The sequence below is a fragment of the Charadrius vociferus genome, unplaced genomic scaffold (assembly GCF_000708025.1).
Source record: "Charadrius vociferus isolate BGI_N301 unplaced genomic scaffold, ASM70802v2 scaffold444, whole genome shotgun sequence".
Lineage (NCBI taxonomy): Eukaryota > Metazoa > Chordata > Aves > Charadriiformes > Charadriidae > Charadrius > Charadrius vociferus.
The window spans coordinates 1,671,972-1,689,399 of NW_009648242.1; the positions used below are offsets into that span (position 1 = coordinate 1,671,972).

The window sequence follows — 17,428 nt, forward strand, 5'->3', positions numbered from 1 at the left end:
AGACTTTGCACCTCAGGCTTTCAACTAATATTTTACTGTCTGCCAGACAGTTAGGACCAGGTATTACTCAGAACCTCAAAAGAAATCTGCTCCCTGCAAGATTTCCAGACTGATATATTTTCTGTGTAATGTGATGCTTTGGTCCTATTATTTACAGCCAGCATATATCTCCAGTACCTTGGACTTCTCATAACACCTCTGGTATCTTAGTGTGCAACTCCCATGCCCTCGCTGTCTATCTTTCTCTTCTGCTCTTTCCCATAGTTGTAAACATTTTGGAAATTGGGTTGGTTGGACGCAAATACTGGCCATGTTTTTTAACCCGCTAACCAACTTTTGTTGCTTTTAGTCATAGTGCCACCACTGACCTGGGAGGTGCTAGAGGATGATGCCTGACCAGAAAAGTCACTTGTAGTAAGTGCCATCCTTACTGTTACTCTTCATTCAAGTCTACAGGCACTGCCTCAACCTTTTCAATGGCCACCAACAATGAGTAACACAGTTCCCTGTACCTCAGCAGAGCTCCTTGTGTCATTGCTGAGAAACACAAACATGGGTCCCAGTGAACTTGAGGGCAGCATCTCTACCAGGTAAAGTGCTCATTAAACCAACAGGAGATAAGCTAAGCTTGCTCCATCTTTGCAGGTGTGTACAGGTCTCTGGATTAGGAGAAAAGTCAACAAAGGTTTATGTGCACTTGTTCATAGGAGCACAAGAGATATAGATTATTGTCCTCTCCCTTGTTTTTATCCGCAGTGAAAGGTCAAGGTCAATTTAGAAGTTATCTGTATCTTGATCATCTCATCCAGTGAAGAGAAAAAAAAACATTTCAGTTTATCCAAAGTAATAGTAGACGTGCATCTCACATGTAATTAGCTACGATTATTAGAGACCTAAGGAGAACAGTTTTTTGCCATTACAATGTTTTTTTTGCAGTAGCTGGCAGTACCCTCTGCTGTCAAACATTAATGAGAAATCAATTCAAATCAAGGTGGCCCCACCTCACAACTTTGTTCTCTATCTTCAGCACAGAAAGTCACTTCATCAGGTTTCACTGAGCACCCACCTGGCTCAAAGCTAGCATAACTGTTCACTGATGTCACCTAGATATCTCAGGGCAGAGCCTGGTGAACCTAAACCTGCTTGGTCCTCATGTTTGATATCACTCCGGAAACTTCAGCTGACCTATCCTTACTTCAACTTTCTCACCAGCCAAAGTCACACTGAGAAATAGGGCTTAAACTAGTTCTGTCAAAGAATGCCAGTGCTGTCTAAATGATCCAGCTTTCTGATTGTAGTCACACGTGGCATGCATTCACAAGGTTTCTTCAAACTGGGAGCGAGCACTGTGAGAACTGATCTTCAGTGAGATCCTGGCATGTACTCCGATGACATTGAGAGCAACAGCTTCAGTGCTGTTTCTACATCCATTCTAACCACACTGAAATTACCATGTTCCAATAATCTTATTTTTGAACTGCATCCTTTAATTATTTTACTCTTCCCCTTTTTCAGGGCAGAAGATTTCCCAATAAAAGATTGTGCTGGAAGTGTATGATATAAGTAACAGATATAAATAACATCTCCTGGGTGTGACAGACTCTCCAATCAGCTGACTAAGTCAGAAAAGAGCATGAAGAAAGTTTTTTCTTTTTTTCCTCGGTATGATAATCAAAACTAGTTATCTCTTCCTCTTGAGTAAGCCCAGCTATGTGAGGGTGGTAGGCCAGGCTGCAGGAGCTATTCAGTATTTCATGGGAATCAAATTCTCTTCAGTTTAGTTTCTATCTCGCTTCTTTCTTCCTTCTGTCTTGTTGCCTCCTCAGGATGTAATGTCCTAGAGGTAATTCATGATAATTAAGCCTGTCCTAGAAACCCAGCTTAAGAAAATGAGTTTCTCCTGCCAAGAGCTTCCTTTATGCTATTTTCTTTGCCACACCTTCAGTTTATTGCATAGCTGTTGTACAGGGCATCTTTCTCTTGCTTACTGCCTGGAACATATTGGAAGATTATTATTTTTGTATGGGAAAATGATTGATAAATACCTGCCCTGCTATTCTTCTGTGGGAAATTCATATTTCCCATAAGAAAATTAGATACTGAATACAATGGGCCCCAAACCATTTCCATCTGTTTAATACGGTTGCATGCCTCAAATGCTACTTCATGAAGATAAGGCGGATGTGGTCCTAACTTCATCTCTGTGGCAGCTATCCCTCTGTAGGCTCCTTCACAAGGTCAAGGAAGAAAGCCAGATACCTCCAGGGGAAAAATCCTCTCAGTTCAGGTGCACCAGTCATCTATGTAAATTAGGTAGGATTAAAATAGGCATTTTTTCCCACTGTGTCTACACACTGCCGGTAGATCCTTCCTGTACATTTACCCCACTGTCCTACTTCTGGCCTCTCCATATGAACCTGTCCTCCTGGACCATAACCACCTCTTTTATCATATACACATGGCATAATGTCTTGGGAGCAATCCCATTTCCTTGGAGAAAATCCCCTAGACTCTTCACACTTAATAATTTCTTCTAAAATCAGGCCAGCTTTGCCTCTCCTTTGCTCCACCCTCACTGCTTGCTTAGTGGATGTTAACTAATGTGAAAATGTGTCTGCTTCTAAACCTTTTGCTCAGCTGGGAAGTATACTGGTATTTCAGAGTGATAAGCATTCTTAGAATAAATTTCTCATCATTGAATTGCCACTAAATTAAAACCAGGCTGAAGACTTTGAGCTGATCACCCTGCTCTGCTCATCTCAGTGCATTCTTCTTGCCCTTCCTGTTTTGGAAGGTGGTTCCTTGTTTGGAGTTTCATGGGACCCTTAGGGTCAGAAAGTAACTTGCAACAAGAGACTGTACAGACAGTCTTTTCAGTCTCATTTTGCTCTTGCATTGCTCCTACCTCTGTCTTGTTGCCTCTTCAAGATGTGGTTCCCTAGAGTACACAGTGATTAAGGTTGTCCTCCAGACCTAGTGTCAGAAACCATATTTTTGAGGTAGATTCCTCTTTTCCTCTGGGGTTGTCAACTTACACAAGCTTCCTATCAGTTTACTACACAAGCTGGTGATGTAAAGTCATCCCCAAACCTTTTTCACTTCACAAAATTTTCAATTCTCCCTCCAGTGGAAGGCTGTGCATTGCGTCTAACTCCATTCAACATTCATTAAGGAACATTTTTGTGTTTATTTCCCAGCCTTAAGGCCTCCTTGTGGCCTGAAGAAAAATCTCCCTATGGATCACCTGCACACTACCCAGGCTGAAGGTCTGGAGAACTTTCAAGTTTGGTAAGACAGTGAAGAACAAGGCTGGACAATAGCAGGATCTCACTGTATAAGCCATGTGCATGTGCCATTTCCTTCACTCAGTAACAGCTAATTACAGTTAATAACATCTCAGTTATTTCTTTCTGTAACAGATGCTGTGATTGAGTTCAAGTGTTCCTCAGTCCAGAGGACACCAGAGGGGAATTTCGCTCTTAGGGAGCACCTCCTCTGCCTGTGGTAAGGACAAACCTTGGTGGCCAGGCCCCAGGCAGCTTTGGAGTAACCACATTGAAGTGCATTATAAAACTGCGCATTTGTGTACAAGCTTTCAGGGGAGAACGGAAAATGAAGCATCAGTCAGCACCTCCTATTGTTCCAGCCTCATGCATGCACTTGGGTTGTGGCGTTCCATTTTTTCTAACAAGCACTCTCTCATCAGAATAATCAGGCACAGGAAAAGTGATTATACGGAAAGACAGGATTGCATGAAAATAAAGTTTCCAGATTTGAGGCAGACTCATGGCTTCTGGGCTGTGTTTTCAAAAGTTGGTGAGTGGTAACAACGCCAGGTCCAGGGCTGCAAACTTTGTTCACAGGAGTAAGCCCTCTTTGTGTGCTCCCGTTGTGTTACCACAACTGGAAAATGAGCAAAGCAAGAGTAGGCCAAGGCCTTTCCTTCAAATCCAAGCACTATTATTGCACTATTCTTCTAAGTTGTCCTTTAATTCTAATAGCCCAAGGAAAACAGGGTCCCAGATGACCCTAGTGGTGGTGTTGACACTCCCTGTGAGCTGGGCTGCTGGAAAACAAATGCCTGTCACCCTGCGTGCTGAGCAGCAAGCATCACCCTTTCTGTCTCCTGTTCAAATATGACAGGCATTGCTGTGAAGGTGCTCACCAGAATTCGGCTAAATTTTCCTTCCAGTTGAAACAAAACATTGCCCCTCTCTGCATGGCTGCTGCTCATGATGGCCATCTCACACCTGCAGGCCTTGGAGGAGCCTCTTGCTCAGGGAAGGCCTGTTGAATTGGAGGACCATTTCTGCTCTGGTGATACCTCTTGCTCGAAGTCCAGCAAGCTCCAATCATTGATGCTATGCTGCCTTGTGAGAGCTGAGGCCCACTATCCTAGATCTCCTCTTAAGTATCCTTCTATACTTTGGTATAAATTTTCCACAAAAAAAAAAAAAAAAAAAAAAAGAGAGATAAAGGAAGCTATATCAAGACTGTGCAGAAGAAACACAACCTCTGGAGTATCCTGACCACTCTGTAAAGGGGTCTGTTGCAAAAGAGCTAGCAACCTGCTCAAACAGCCCAAGGACGAGGTTTCATTGGGTTGTCCATCATGTGGTGGTCATGATACGCTCTTGCAATATAGGTCTAGGACCAAATTCTGCACATAAGATCCCACCCATAGGGATTCTATTTGACTAAATACTGGCTTGGTCCTTCAGATCAGTGAAGGTGAAGCCAGGTTTGCACTCGACAAAACCAGAATGTACAATCATTGCTGGGTAGGGTGGACTCTTAAAACCACATGCCACTTAAAACCACATGCAGAAAAGCCCATAGCAGAATTTTTTATCCCAGCTCTGCTGTACCAGAACCAGGTGGCCACAGGTGAAGGAGACATGTGCCGGCAGACTGCTGGAAGCTCCGCCTCTGGGAGAAGCAGACCACCTGGGCTTCCTGTAGAGGCTGGACCCTAGGAGCCATAAATGAGATTTCTGTTCCACTGCCACCCTGAAGATGCTACAATTCCCCATGATGCTGCTTATCATCTGGGATTTTCCCACCTTGCCTTTCTGCCCTTATTTTTGAAAATTTTCTCTTCCTGGAAAGACCATTGCAAGTGGCTGAGAGTAGGACCTGGAGACCATACTGCTTCCTGCTTGGTGTTCATCTGGACCAGGCTACATTTCAGATGCTCACTCTGTCTCTTACCAAGCCTCACTCCTGTGCCAATGCCTGAGTTTTTCTGGGCAGGGTGCTGGGGAGAGACGGAAATGAGCATTTGCAGACACTTTGAACTGTCTCCTGAATAAATGGGAGAGAACCAAAGGATCCCCAGACTGCAGGGATTATTGATTTTATAACGATTTCAACAGCTTCATCAGCGGTGGCATGTAAAAGGAGCTCATCATTTATAAAGTGACTCTTCCAGGGATCAAAGGCCTGTCAGGGCAACAATTAGTTCTGGTAATTTATCAGCTGTTTTGAGCTTGTCAGGTGGAGAGAGAAGGGCAGTTCTGCATCAGCTCCCCTGCAAAGTTGTCACTGTAGCCAGGGCCAGGTAGGATGTGCAGGTCACTCATTTGCTGCATATTTCATGTCCTCCCATGTTTTGTCAGTCTTTCCGATACCTGATCCAATTTGATTAGGCTGTCAGGTGAAAAGGAGGCTTCTCTTAGCACACTAATGTCACCCAAGCCAGAGGTCCTTTGTGTCCTTAACAATGCCCCTGTCAAATCCCTGTGGAGCAGCTAGACAAACTGGAATGCAGCAAAAAGAAGAAGAAGAAAAAAAAAATCAACCAAAAACTGTGGTCTGTTTTTAATTAGCCTATAAACCATTCAGAGCTCTCCAACTGTGCTGTCCAGAGAGGGAAAACTGAGGGCAAATATACTCTCTCTCCTTGTAGACCTCATAGTAAAAAAAATCTGTGTAAACAACATGGGCTTATTTGAACAGACTAGAAGTCCAGGCAAAAGCAACCGTTCTGCATAGCAGTGGATAGCAGCACCCTTTGCAAAGCATCTTTTGCAAGGGCACCTACAGAATTTGCCTATCCTGACCAGAGCTCTGCTACATTGAACGGGGACAAAAAAGCCAGACATTGAGGCAGAGAGCCCCTTGAGTCTGCAGTTTTCTGACAATGGGAAGTGGATCCAAAGTGTGTTGTACAACATCAGAAAGACCTTTGTTACATTACATTACATCATATTACATCACATTACATTACATTACATGTGCACACAATTCCATGCTGACAAGTACACATGCAGAGTCAGTAAATGCTTCAAGTTTTCCCCAATGTACCCTGTCGCACACACACTTTGCAATACCTGATGATGTAGTTATGCAATGACATAGTTTTTTTATCAGAACAGTATCTTATTTGCTATGTGGCTGCACTCAATTCTGTGCTTTCCTATGATGACTTCATTTTGCAACTTCTTTTCAAACCTACTTTACATGTATAAGGCATGGGTTTAATTAATTTGTAATGTGGACCACCAAAAAATTTCCAGTGGAAGTGCAAGCTGTTCCAGGAATTTCACATGTGCAGGTTGTTGTAAAGCACATATGAACTTGCATCCCTTAATCACGCTTCATGGCTCTTCAGACATTCATGGATCACAGGCTGAAAAAACAGCTATGATCACAGCCTCATACAGGGGCAGTTCACAAAAGCTGTGTTTGGCCACAGGAACAGCACAGAAAAGCTTGAGAGAGGAAAAATAAAGGGTGGGGAAGGAAAGGCTGTAGTTCGCCTAGAAAGTTGACCTCTGTGCATGTATAGGCATTTTTAGAAATGTTTGTGGAGAAAAATAATTACTCAGCAGAAAGTGGTTAGTTCAAAGAATGAATTTTTTACTGTATAGCAATATCCAGCCAACTTTCTGACTTGCCTAAATAGTCCACACCAGAACTAGCAATCCATAATCCATTGCCAATTCAGGGCAAAGGATGGCACTCACAGGCACTTTGCTCTTCAGCCAGGTGAAAGATGTCCTTGTGCTTATGATGAAGCAGACTCGGGGTGAAGTAAAATTAAATTAACAGGATTAATGCACATTGTTTGGAAGCCACTGGAAAGGATATCGCTGCAAAGCATCCCGCTGCATGTGTACCAAGAATGATGTAATGGTTAGCAGAGACCCAGGAGAAAAAACAGCAGGCCAAGTCCTCAGCAAAATCCACAAGATTTTAGACAGATAGGGGAGTAAAATTGTTGGAAAAATTATGAAAATATTCTTGTTATGAATACATAAAAGAAACAAGGACAACGGAGCCTCTGTAGAGCGATCTGTGGATTTCACAGTCATATGCTGTATCTGCATGACTGATACCCTGAAAAACCTCTGGGCTTGTGAAATTAGTGGTGTTCCTCCAAACTTACCCGAGTGACACCATTTTAGTCCATCAGGAGGGAAACTGGGATGAGTGGACAGCTCTCCTGACTGAGATGCTTTCTCAGAAAAATTTGCTATAAATACTGATAAAAATTGTAGGGACATTTTGAGACCATACGTATCAAAGGGGATCTGCTGCCATCGCAAGCAGCCTGCGTGGCGTTACCCAAGGAGAACCTGCAGCCACATGGGAAAGGTGGTTGACATTGCCAGGGGACTGAGCAGGGCTGCTGGTGTGACTTGTGACTTGCAGCCACCCTCTCTCCCGTCCCCCGAGGAGCATGCCGGCAGCAGCATCGCGCAGTGTAGGCTCTGCACAGCCCAGCGATGATGGCTCCTTTCGGCAGGATGGGTTCTTTGATCCCTGCTTGCCTTGCCACATAATGAAGTCATCTGCCTGACAGATGTGCTGGGCAACCCACGTGTGAGGAAAGAGATGTCTCCCTTGAGGTCAGATGAGATGTGCAGTCATGAGGGAAGAACCCAGAGGGCACTCTCAAGGCACCTCTCCTGCAGATAATGTCATGGTTCTTGTTTTGTGCTCACTTGTTTTACTTGAGGGACGCTCACCGAAGTGGGTGAGAAAGTTCAGAGTATGAGGAAGGACAGGAGAAGTCCTTACTTCATTGAGGAGGGAGTTTGTCCCGCCAAATACCCAGCACCTCAGATCCTTCAAAGCTCCCAGTCAGTCTGTGCTCATTTACACGACCACATTTTCATGAGCAGCTGATGGCCACAGAGTTTAACTCTTTGCAGGGCTGAGCCTTGCTGTTGGTTATATCACTTGCAAGAAGTCTCAGCTACTTGGAAATCCTTCCACAGGCAAATGCACAGCTTAAAGGGCCTGCACATTTCTGATAACAATACGACAGGCACCATTTGCCCAATTTTTCTGTCCACTTTAGTTTGCTGTCTAGTTTGTGAATATCACTGTTTTATACTCCTGTTAGAAATAAGAAAAGATGAAAATGAGAAGCAAAAGAAAAACAGATTTCTGGCAACAACAGGACTGAAATGGAAACGAGAAAGATGACAAGAGGAGAAAGCTCTGATCCATCAAAACATTCAAGGCATGGGGCTACCTTCGCACAAGAAGTCCTTAGGGCGCTGGCTAATTTTTCATGATGGACACCTCACCAGGTGCTTGGCTGAACTGTGTCTGTGAAAAGTAATGGAGAAAGCAGAGGAAAATGTAAATCCAATTATATGACCAAAATACAGTGCTGCATTCTTCTTGCCAGACTAGAAGTTGGATTTGTTTTCTAGTGACTGGCATATAACATGCATTTTTCCTTTAGCTCGAAAAAAGTTAGGTTTGGGGTTGTTAGGCTTTTTATTTCCTTGGGGGAAAAAACACAACAACAACAGTGTGGGCTTGAATTACAGTTGGTGAACTCAAATCATTTCCGCAGACCCCAAAATAGTTGGAGAGGTCAATGAAACCGCAAACTCCACTGGGCTCATCCATTTCTGAATGCAGCTTTCTTGAGCCAGAGGCAAACTGCCCCATTGCTTACCAAAGTGATATTTATCTAATTTGTTACTAGAAAATGCTTGTGAGGAAAAAAAACAAACACCAAAAACCAAACAAAAACCCCCAAACCCAGACCAAGAGGAGCAAGAGTTGCTGGACCCTGTGCTAGCATCAGCAAATCGGTGTCCTTTTGCCTCCATCGTGGCAATATCAGAAAGAACGGAGCCTTTCTGGGTCAAATTCTGCTCTCGTTTTCACTGGCATAAACGATGCCTCTAAAGCTGAAGGAATTGTTGGCTGACCGACTGACCTGGTGGACTTCAGGCAGAAGCAGAATTCAGGTCTCCTTGACCTGATCCGAGCAGAGGAACTTGTCCCAAGACAAGACATACCAGCTGATTGTTTAACCATATTGAGAAATAGCAAAATAGGCTTCCCTATCATTTTTCACTTACCTCAGATTTGATCAGAGGTATAAAATAAAGACAGACACGAACACCCATCCTGGCTCAGTTTCTGAAATGTCATTTGCACAATGTTTACCTCAGAAAAAAACGATCCTGCCACTATCTTTGTACTTTATCTGTGGCACTCTGTCTCTTTGCATGCTTACACTCACCATCACAGCCTCCAAGCATTCTCATCTAATTAATCAAAAACTCCATCCTTTTGTTTCCTAGGTCACGAAGAAAGAACAGTAAATTAAATAAAGATATCGGCTGCGAATGGAAGATGGATTTCTACCCAAGCAACCTAATAATAGCACCATGATGCAGACGAAGTCAAAATTGATATGGTTTTATATACACAGAGGCAAACAGTTGAGTGTGAAGAAAGTAAACGTCAGATAGGATTCAAACAGCGGTTTATCCAGCTCATTCTGTGTTTGTAAATATAGAAGTGTGTTGTGGTGGCTAAATTTATCCTAATGTAAGGAAACATGAACAAAGAGTCTGGTATTTGGTAACTTCTATAGGCAACATTAGGACATCCTGCATGAATTATTTTGGGGCAGTTCATGATAACATGGTACAGATTAGAGTTGCCATTTCTGGAAAAATTAGGTCAGAAATATGTAGATAAGATGGAAAAAAATTCAGTAGCATTGTAGTATTTTCCTGACTTGAAGCCTGACTCACATGTCGAAGCTTTGTTTTATTGTATACCTTTTTTTGATATATAGTCAAAACAGCCTTTATCCAGAGAAAATAAAAATAAACCAGCTGAGCAAGAAAGAATTACACAAAGTGTTGAATAAAAATAAGTACAGCAAGCTTAATTTTGGAAAGAAATAGTTGTCTTTTCTTGCGAAACTTTTTGCAAGTTTGGAAATGGCCATGCTGAACCCAGGAAAAATCAGAGAAGGGAGATACAAGTACATAACACCTCAGGAATGGGGCCTTTCCTTGCTCTTGATCCAGCTGGAATCTCAGCCGTACATCAGGTGTATTTTGGGACCATTATGGCCATGCTGGAAAGTGATGGCCCTCTTCTCTGTATGCTTCCCTTTGTCTTTCTCAAATTTCATGCTGGGTTAGAAGAACCTCTCACTTAAGAAGGAGATTGATCACGGCCATGAAAGGTTTACTTTTTAAGAGAAGAAGTGAGATTAGTTCTAGTTAGAGGAACGAGAGCCCTGACTCTGCAGCCTTGCCTCTGCAGTTAGCACAATGTTTCCATTGGCTTCAGGTAGAATATTTTTTCACTCAGGTCGTTTATTATAAGTAAGAATGTACTTTTACACTGCTCTGCGTTCAGTGCCGTAAATCCCAGTACATACCATGCCTCTCTTTTTTCACCGGGGGTTCTGGCCTGAGTTATTGGATCTTTTTCTGCTATGGAGCTCGCTTTGAGAAGGAGCAAACCTCTGGGACAGACCCTGGTACTTGTATGTGAGCCAGCCTTAAGATAAAAATGCTTCATGTTCCCTTTTGCTTATTCAGTGAGACAAACAGACTGTTAAATTCTGGCTTTTGGTCCAGCTCATTAATGCAAACCAGGGTAAGCTGCAGTTTATGCTCCTATGCCAGAAGGTAAATAGCGCGGGGTGAGGGACAAATCCCCTTCTGCCCCTGCCGCAAGCCAGCAGGCCCCTGGAGCAGGCTGGGCAACACGAAATGGCTTTGGCCACGCTTCCCAAAGCCCGCAAGCCCCTAGCATTGAGGCATCTAACCTTCCTTCTGCTCTTTCCTTTGCTGCTCGGGCTAGGTGCTGTGCAGGGCTCTTAGTTTACCTCACACAGCTCTGGCGACTGTCCCTACCCCAAAAGGCAGTGGGTGCCCATCACTACCCAAAGCTGCAGCATGGGCAAGCACCAGGGTCAGTTTAGGGGGAAGGAAAGGAGGATGAAAGCCAGTTTTTGAGTCCAGGCATGGTCAGAGTAAACCCTAGAAAGAACAGGTTTATTTTTAGGATCATCTGTCAAGAATCCCTTAAGCAGCTGGCCAGGAATTTGGGCTACTAAAGCCCGCCCACAGCACCATTTAGCCCAGCCACATACAAAATCCAGCTAGCTAGCCTCAATAACAGCACAGGCGCTCCTCCTCTGCTCCCAGCATCCCTCCTCACCTCCCACTCTCTCCCAGGAGAGAAAACAGGAGCAACTGGGATGGGGATGCCGATGCACAGCCCCTTCCCTAGCAGCGGGCACCCCACACCACCCGCTCGCCTGCCATGTCAGCTGGGTGAGAGGCAGCGCCTCGACTACTTGCTTGTTCATTTTCCTTGCCAAAGGCGACCACCAGGAGTGGAAGAAATGGAAAACAGGGGAGCGTTAGTGAGGTCTCTTCACACCTTACAGAGGTCACCACCCCATGCACATCTTGAGCAGTTAGCCCGGGCGATGCAGAGATCAAAGGGCAGCTCTGGGGGCCACATCCTGCCCTGCAGAAGGGCAAGAGCTCCCGATTCCTTCTCACTTGCCTGGGCCAGGCTCTGCTGTCAGACACCGGCTGCCAGCACTGCCACCTCTCCACTGAATTACTGCCTCAAGATGTAGCAGAACAGTGTGAAGGAAACATGACACAGACTTTATTTAGCGTTCTGTTTTTTGGGTGTGAAAAATGCTGCAAATGAATGAGTATTGACAAGAAATTCAGAACACAGAATAGTAGAATTGTCTAGGTTGGAAGGGACCTTTAAGATCATCAAGTCCAACCATCAACCTAACACTGCCAAAACCACCACTAAACCATGTCCCTAAGCACCACGTCTACTCGTCTTTTAAATAACCTTCAAGGATGGCGACTCCACCACTTCCCTGGGCAGCCTGTTCTAATGCTTGATAGTCCCTTTGGTGAAGAAATTTTTCCTAATAACCAGTCTAAACCTCCCCTGGCGTAACTTGAGGCCATTTCCTCTTGTCCTATCGCTTGTTACTAGCGGGAAGAGGTTGACCCCCACCTCGGTACAACCTCCTTTCAGGTAGTTATAGAGAGCAATAAGGTGTCCCTTCCGCCTCCTTTTCTCCAGGTTAATTTCAGCAATTTTTAATGGTGACTGCTGTCAGCATTTGCAAGTGACACACACTTTGTATTGTATTTGTAAAAATTTGCTTTAAAAAAACCCAACAAAACACTCAGTTTTATTCATAGATTAACTCTCGTGGGTTTTTTTTTCTCCTATAGGATCAGAGGTGATTAAATCCATTTATTTGCTTTAAGCATCTTTCCAGCTATAACCACTTTAGGCCAGTGTTTGGAGACACGCAAAGTTTGACTACTGCTCTGGCTCTTTCCTGAGCTTGAGCCAGGATCCACTGAGGTCTCCACCAAGGTCTCCACCTTTAACTTTCCTGGGCTGGGCTGAGACTCTTTGGGATAGTATGGTAATAAATAACATAACACAGCCTAATCCAATGTAGCCCACAAAGCATCCAGTGTGTGCATTTTCTCCTTTAGCTCATCTATATCCAACCCTTTATTGGCCATATTTTAATGGTGCAGTGAATCCAACATTAGAGTTTGTACTATTCGATGAAAAAGACATCAGCCATGTGAGAGTGCTGCTCCAGGATAAATTCATTTGGCCAATTCAAATTTCACTGTGAAGCTTTACGAGCAAGCTTGAAGCTAGAACAAGTATTATCTGTTGTCTCACATTTGGTATAACCTTTCTGTGATGTGGCTAATCTGACAGAAAGGCAATCATGCACACACTTCATGTAGGTCTGCTTTGTACGTGGGGCCATCCGCCTCCATGATTGTGGAGCCACAGCCTACGGAAAAGCAGGGCATATGAAAAACAAGGCAATACAGTAATTAAAAATATTTATTTCTGAAGATATTTACCTTGATAGGCATAAAGCATTTCCCAATTTCATACAGAAATACATAAAACATGCATAGACCAATATGGCCTACTTCAATGTGTATTCAACATGGTAAATATAATGAAGAACTTGTGTGAATATAAATACAAAACACAGAAAATAAGCACATAAGATTCAACCTGTCAGCAAATTCAACAATGTGAACAAATTCACTGCTATAAACATTCACCCAATATTAGCCTTTTGACATAATTCAAAACAACCCTTTGTCTCGATGCGTTTCCACCAAACAAGGCACTGAATAAATCTCGCAACAGCCTCTGGTACATCCCCACTTCAGTGCATTTTTGGTGGCACGTAAGACACAACAACCTCTATTATTAGAACTTCAGTTAGCCAAATATCCTTGTTATGGGAAACCCAGTAGTGTCCTCTAACTTTTATTTTATGTTGAAGAGTCCTTTGGCATCCAAACCCAAAGGACTTTGACTATGCAAACAACCACAGAGTCTAACCCACGTTCAGATAACTCTGGTTGTACAAGTAAACTAGACTTCTGAAAAAAGGCAAAGGGTTGCAGCTGATTAGTAAAGGCAATAACAAGGTGTAAAAATACTCTAGCAGGAGTGCAACAAACAGTACGCGAGGTAGACATGTATATATGCATTAAGTCCTGACTAAAGTAGCACTGTGGCTTTCATTCTTGCATTTTAATCAAAAGGTAGAGTTTTTTGCTTTGAAGTTTGTCCACTCAGATCTTGCTTTCTGTCCTTTCTAAGCACATCTGTGAGGTCCTCTTTGCAAGATACTTTTGAAAGCTGCTCAATTAATTGATGGGTAACATTCCAGAGGAGTTATTCAAATGTTTCTTCAGAAAGATGACTTTTCATGTATGTTACTGCAAATTCCCCTTTACCCCCTCTACCCGTCCATCTGAATTCCAAAATGATGAAATCCTTTGCTTTTACACCTCCCAATACGGGACTTCCTTAGTGTTTTGCTCAGCTTGTGCAAACACATGGACAGTGGGGCCCTTCGCCCTTGTGGAATGTTAGAAGTCAAGAGAGAGTTTTGGTGGCGCTTTGTCAGCAAGTGTGATGGAGAAAGATTCGGGTGATCTTCCCACTAGGATGCTTCCAGGCTTTCCCAGATGCTTTGCTTTTTGTTCGCCCTGTTATGTTTCAGCTTCCGCCCTTTCTGGAGCTCAGCCTTCAGCTTTGCAATACTGAAGGATGCTTTGATACTGTTACCAATGGCTTCCAGCCTGCAAAAATAAGAAATATACATTTATTGCTAAAATAATGAAGATGCATCTCCAGTGTGCAGACATTCAGTTTTTGATGAAACAAGCCTCAGTCTACATTTCTGCCATGGGATCCCCATAACTGCTGTTTTCTATACCTCTGCCAGAATTACGCTAACTTAAGCCACTTGGAATATCAGGAGTCAGAATTTAAATGCAAACATTAAAATAAGTTAAAATATTCATTCAAATATAGATGCCCTAGACTTCCTCAAACAGCACGTATCCAATCAAGAGGTCTTCAGCGTTACTCCTTTTGGCTGTTCTGTTTCTTTTAGGTTAACCCGATCCTGGTTCCAATGAATGGGTGCTTTTATCAAGTAAGTAAGCAAGCAAGCCCCATTTTCAAAAACTATTTAAGACTTCCAGGGCCTAAGTCTCACTCAAACTCGGCAGGCTGCCTGCTCCCATAAATCCTGTTCTGCTCTTGAAAGTAGCACTAAAGAGTCTTCTTTTGTATGGGCAAACTTCTGTAGGCCATAGTTTTATATGTGTATATGGCCGAATATTGAACTCCAGACCTGATGTAGCTGTACTAACACTCAGCTTCAAAATTGACTTCACCTCTGTGGGGTTCACAGCTGGCACCAAGTCCAATGCGTGCATCTCTGAACTGCACTGTGGAGTGCTATTGCTGCCTACCGCCACTCAACTTATTATACACAGACCTCAAAGGGAGTCCTGAAACTTACTCCTAATCTCAAACACTAAATTGAGCTCAGGTCTTAATTTAGTCTTCATTTTCCCTTTCCTCAACCTTTTTGCAGTCATTTCCATCACTACCATCCTGCCCCCATTTTGCACAGGTTTATCGGGTAACGTAAGAGACAAGGCAGGTAGAAATCCGCCTCCTGGGTTCTAAAGAGCCAGCCACACCAGCCAGAAGAAACAATATAATCAAAATCTGGATAAATCGATAATCTTCTTTCCCCCTCCCCTCCAGTAAAATGGAGTAAAGTATCTAAGGAAAGGCATTCTGATTCAATTTCATATTAGAATAGTTGGGACATAATATTTTTAAGTAGTTAAGATAGTGCATGAATACACTAAAATGACAGGCTCTATTTATTTCTGTCAGTATTTCATAATTTCATACTCTTCTGAAGTTCGGCGTACCTTTAGGCCTACAACTAAGCCTGCTTCCTCTAAGCAAATGGAGGGTGCTGGGCAGAGCTCAGCACCAGTGTCTTCACAATCTAAAGACCCACTGCACGAAGAAAAACCCTTCAGATATCGTCACTGATTCCTCCATAACTCTCGAGCTGTGATCACCAGCCAAGCGCAGGCTGACCCAAAGGCAGGTGAACTGTGCTCTCTATAGCTACTTTGGGGAACTACAAGCAGGATGAGAAGAAACTCACCGCTTCATTTTCTTGCTGTCAACAAGCTGTTGGTTCATGCATTTGGGTCCGATGCAATTGCCAGCTTTGTTGCGGTGACGTGAGGTTTTATCCACTGTGGATTGATCCCTGTTAAAAGTGAAAAGGCGTTGCTGTTAAAAAAAAAAAAAGTCTGCAGTCCACAAGGTGAAGCATCTCATCAATCACTTCTCAAGGCATGTAATAAGTGATCTTTCTGGGCCAAACCACAGTATGTATCATAGCAGTGTGAGCACTCAGGTAGGAGGCAAGGCTTTGGGGAGATTATTCACTCAGCAAGTGCCAAAATGAGTAAGTCTACCACAATCCATCCCTTTTACATGCACTGCCTTGTAAAGAGTAGCAACAATAGACCCACCAGAGATCTTTTCCTGTCTGGCAGAAGTTCAGACATTTCTTGTCCTTCTGGTTGGCACATCGGCATCTACTGTTAGGTTCAGTGAGCATCTCTGGCACCATGTCCTTCAGCGATCTTCTGGATCGAGAAGGCCCTCCAAGACCATATGGAACAGTCTTCCTACGATCAAAGAGACAACATGAAAGTCATTCAAACAATTCTGTGGCTCCAAAACAGTGGGGTATTTTGGGAAATCTTATCAATGGGATTGATTGCATGAGTAAAGGTTGTGGGATTGGGAATGCCTTGTTGGTCATAGTTTCCACGCAAATGCTTCTGATGATCCTCCAACATACTCATTAGCATGGCATCTGACAAGGCTAATAACCTTTTAATTGTGATTTCATAAGGCTGCTGTGCCTCCCGGTGCAATAGAAAGCAATAAACCCTCATCTCTTTGAACTTTGGTAACTGCCAACACTAAAAGAAGCACTGAAAAAAGCAGTAAAAGTGAGGAACAGGTCCTCTGTGCTCAGAGGAAACCCAGCAGCAGAACAAATCACCAGAGTCGGTGTTTGCAGTGTTAGGTGAGGCTCTGGCTCACTACTTTTTGGTGAGGACAGCGTAGAAACGGACACTGTACATAACCCTAATAACACGTGGGATGCATTAACTTGCAGCAGAGAGCAGCAAGAGGTGTCAAGGAGCCACCCTGTGTCAAAGTAAGCCTTCTAGCCTCCTAACTTGTCGGACAGTAAAAACGGTCAGGCAAATTCAGGCTGGCAAAATCATACTTTTGGCATTTTGTCTGCTTCTGATTCATAGTGAAAAGTATCCCGCAGCCTTTGCTGAGCAGCACCCAAAGGAACTACTTCTGCCCAGATTTTAGGAATGCAGGTGTGCGCGGGCTATTAGGAGCTATCTGCTCAATCTAGGTGGTCTAATCCCGCTCACTTTCTCCCAGTGAACAGTCAAAACTCTGCAGAAAAGCTGGAGGCGGGAGGGAAGCAATAGGCGAGACCGCACAAACAACTGTTCCTTCCTCCCCTTCCCATTTCTGCAGGTGGGTTTGTGGCTCTTGATTGTTTTTCCTTCCTCCCCACTTTTTCCAACCGAAGCTCGGACCCCCGCCACCCCCTTACCACCCCACCCCGGTCCACTCACTCACTCGGGGGTGTTGATCCAGATGATGTCGAGGTGGCAGAAGTAGACGCACTCCTCGTCCAGCAGCGAGGAGCAGGAGCAGCGCCGGGCGCGCCGGT

General features: G+C 43.8%; 1 protein-coding gene across 1 annotated transcript; it reads right to left on the reverse strand.

The window, feature by feature from the left end:
* Window positions 1-14,220: 14,220 nt before the first annotated feature.
* EDN1 (endothelin 1) lies at window positions 14,221-17,422 on the reverse strand. The gene is made up of 4 exons (XM_009884183.1): window positions 17,335-17,422; window positions 16,188-16,346; window positions 15,812-15,919; window positions 14,221-14,411 (listed from the first exon to the last, which is right to left on the reverse strand). Exons 2-4 carry the CDS (start codon window positions 16,286-16,288, stop codon window positions 14,273-14,275), a joined length of 348 nt encoding a protein of 115 aa, XP_009882485.1. The 5' UTR covers window positions 16,289-16,346; window positions 17,335-17,422; the 3' UTR covers window positions 14,221-14,272.
* Between the last annotated feature and the right edge of the window lie 6 nt (window positions 17,423-17,428).

Coding starts and splice junctions, on each gene's coding strand:
- EDN1 (XM_009884183.1), bottom strand. CDS start 16,288: ATGGTGCCAGAGATGCTCACTGAACCTAACAGTAGATGCCGATGTGCC. Junction 15,920..16,187: donor CAGACAGGAAAAGATCTCTG/GTGGGTCTATTG, acceptor CACTTTTAACAG/GGATCAATCCACAGTGGATA. Junction 14,412..15,811: donor GACAGCAAGAAAATGAAGCG/GTGAGTTTCTTC, acceptor TTATTTTTGCAG/GCTGGAAGCCATTGGTAACA.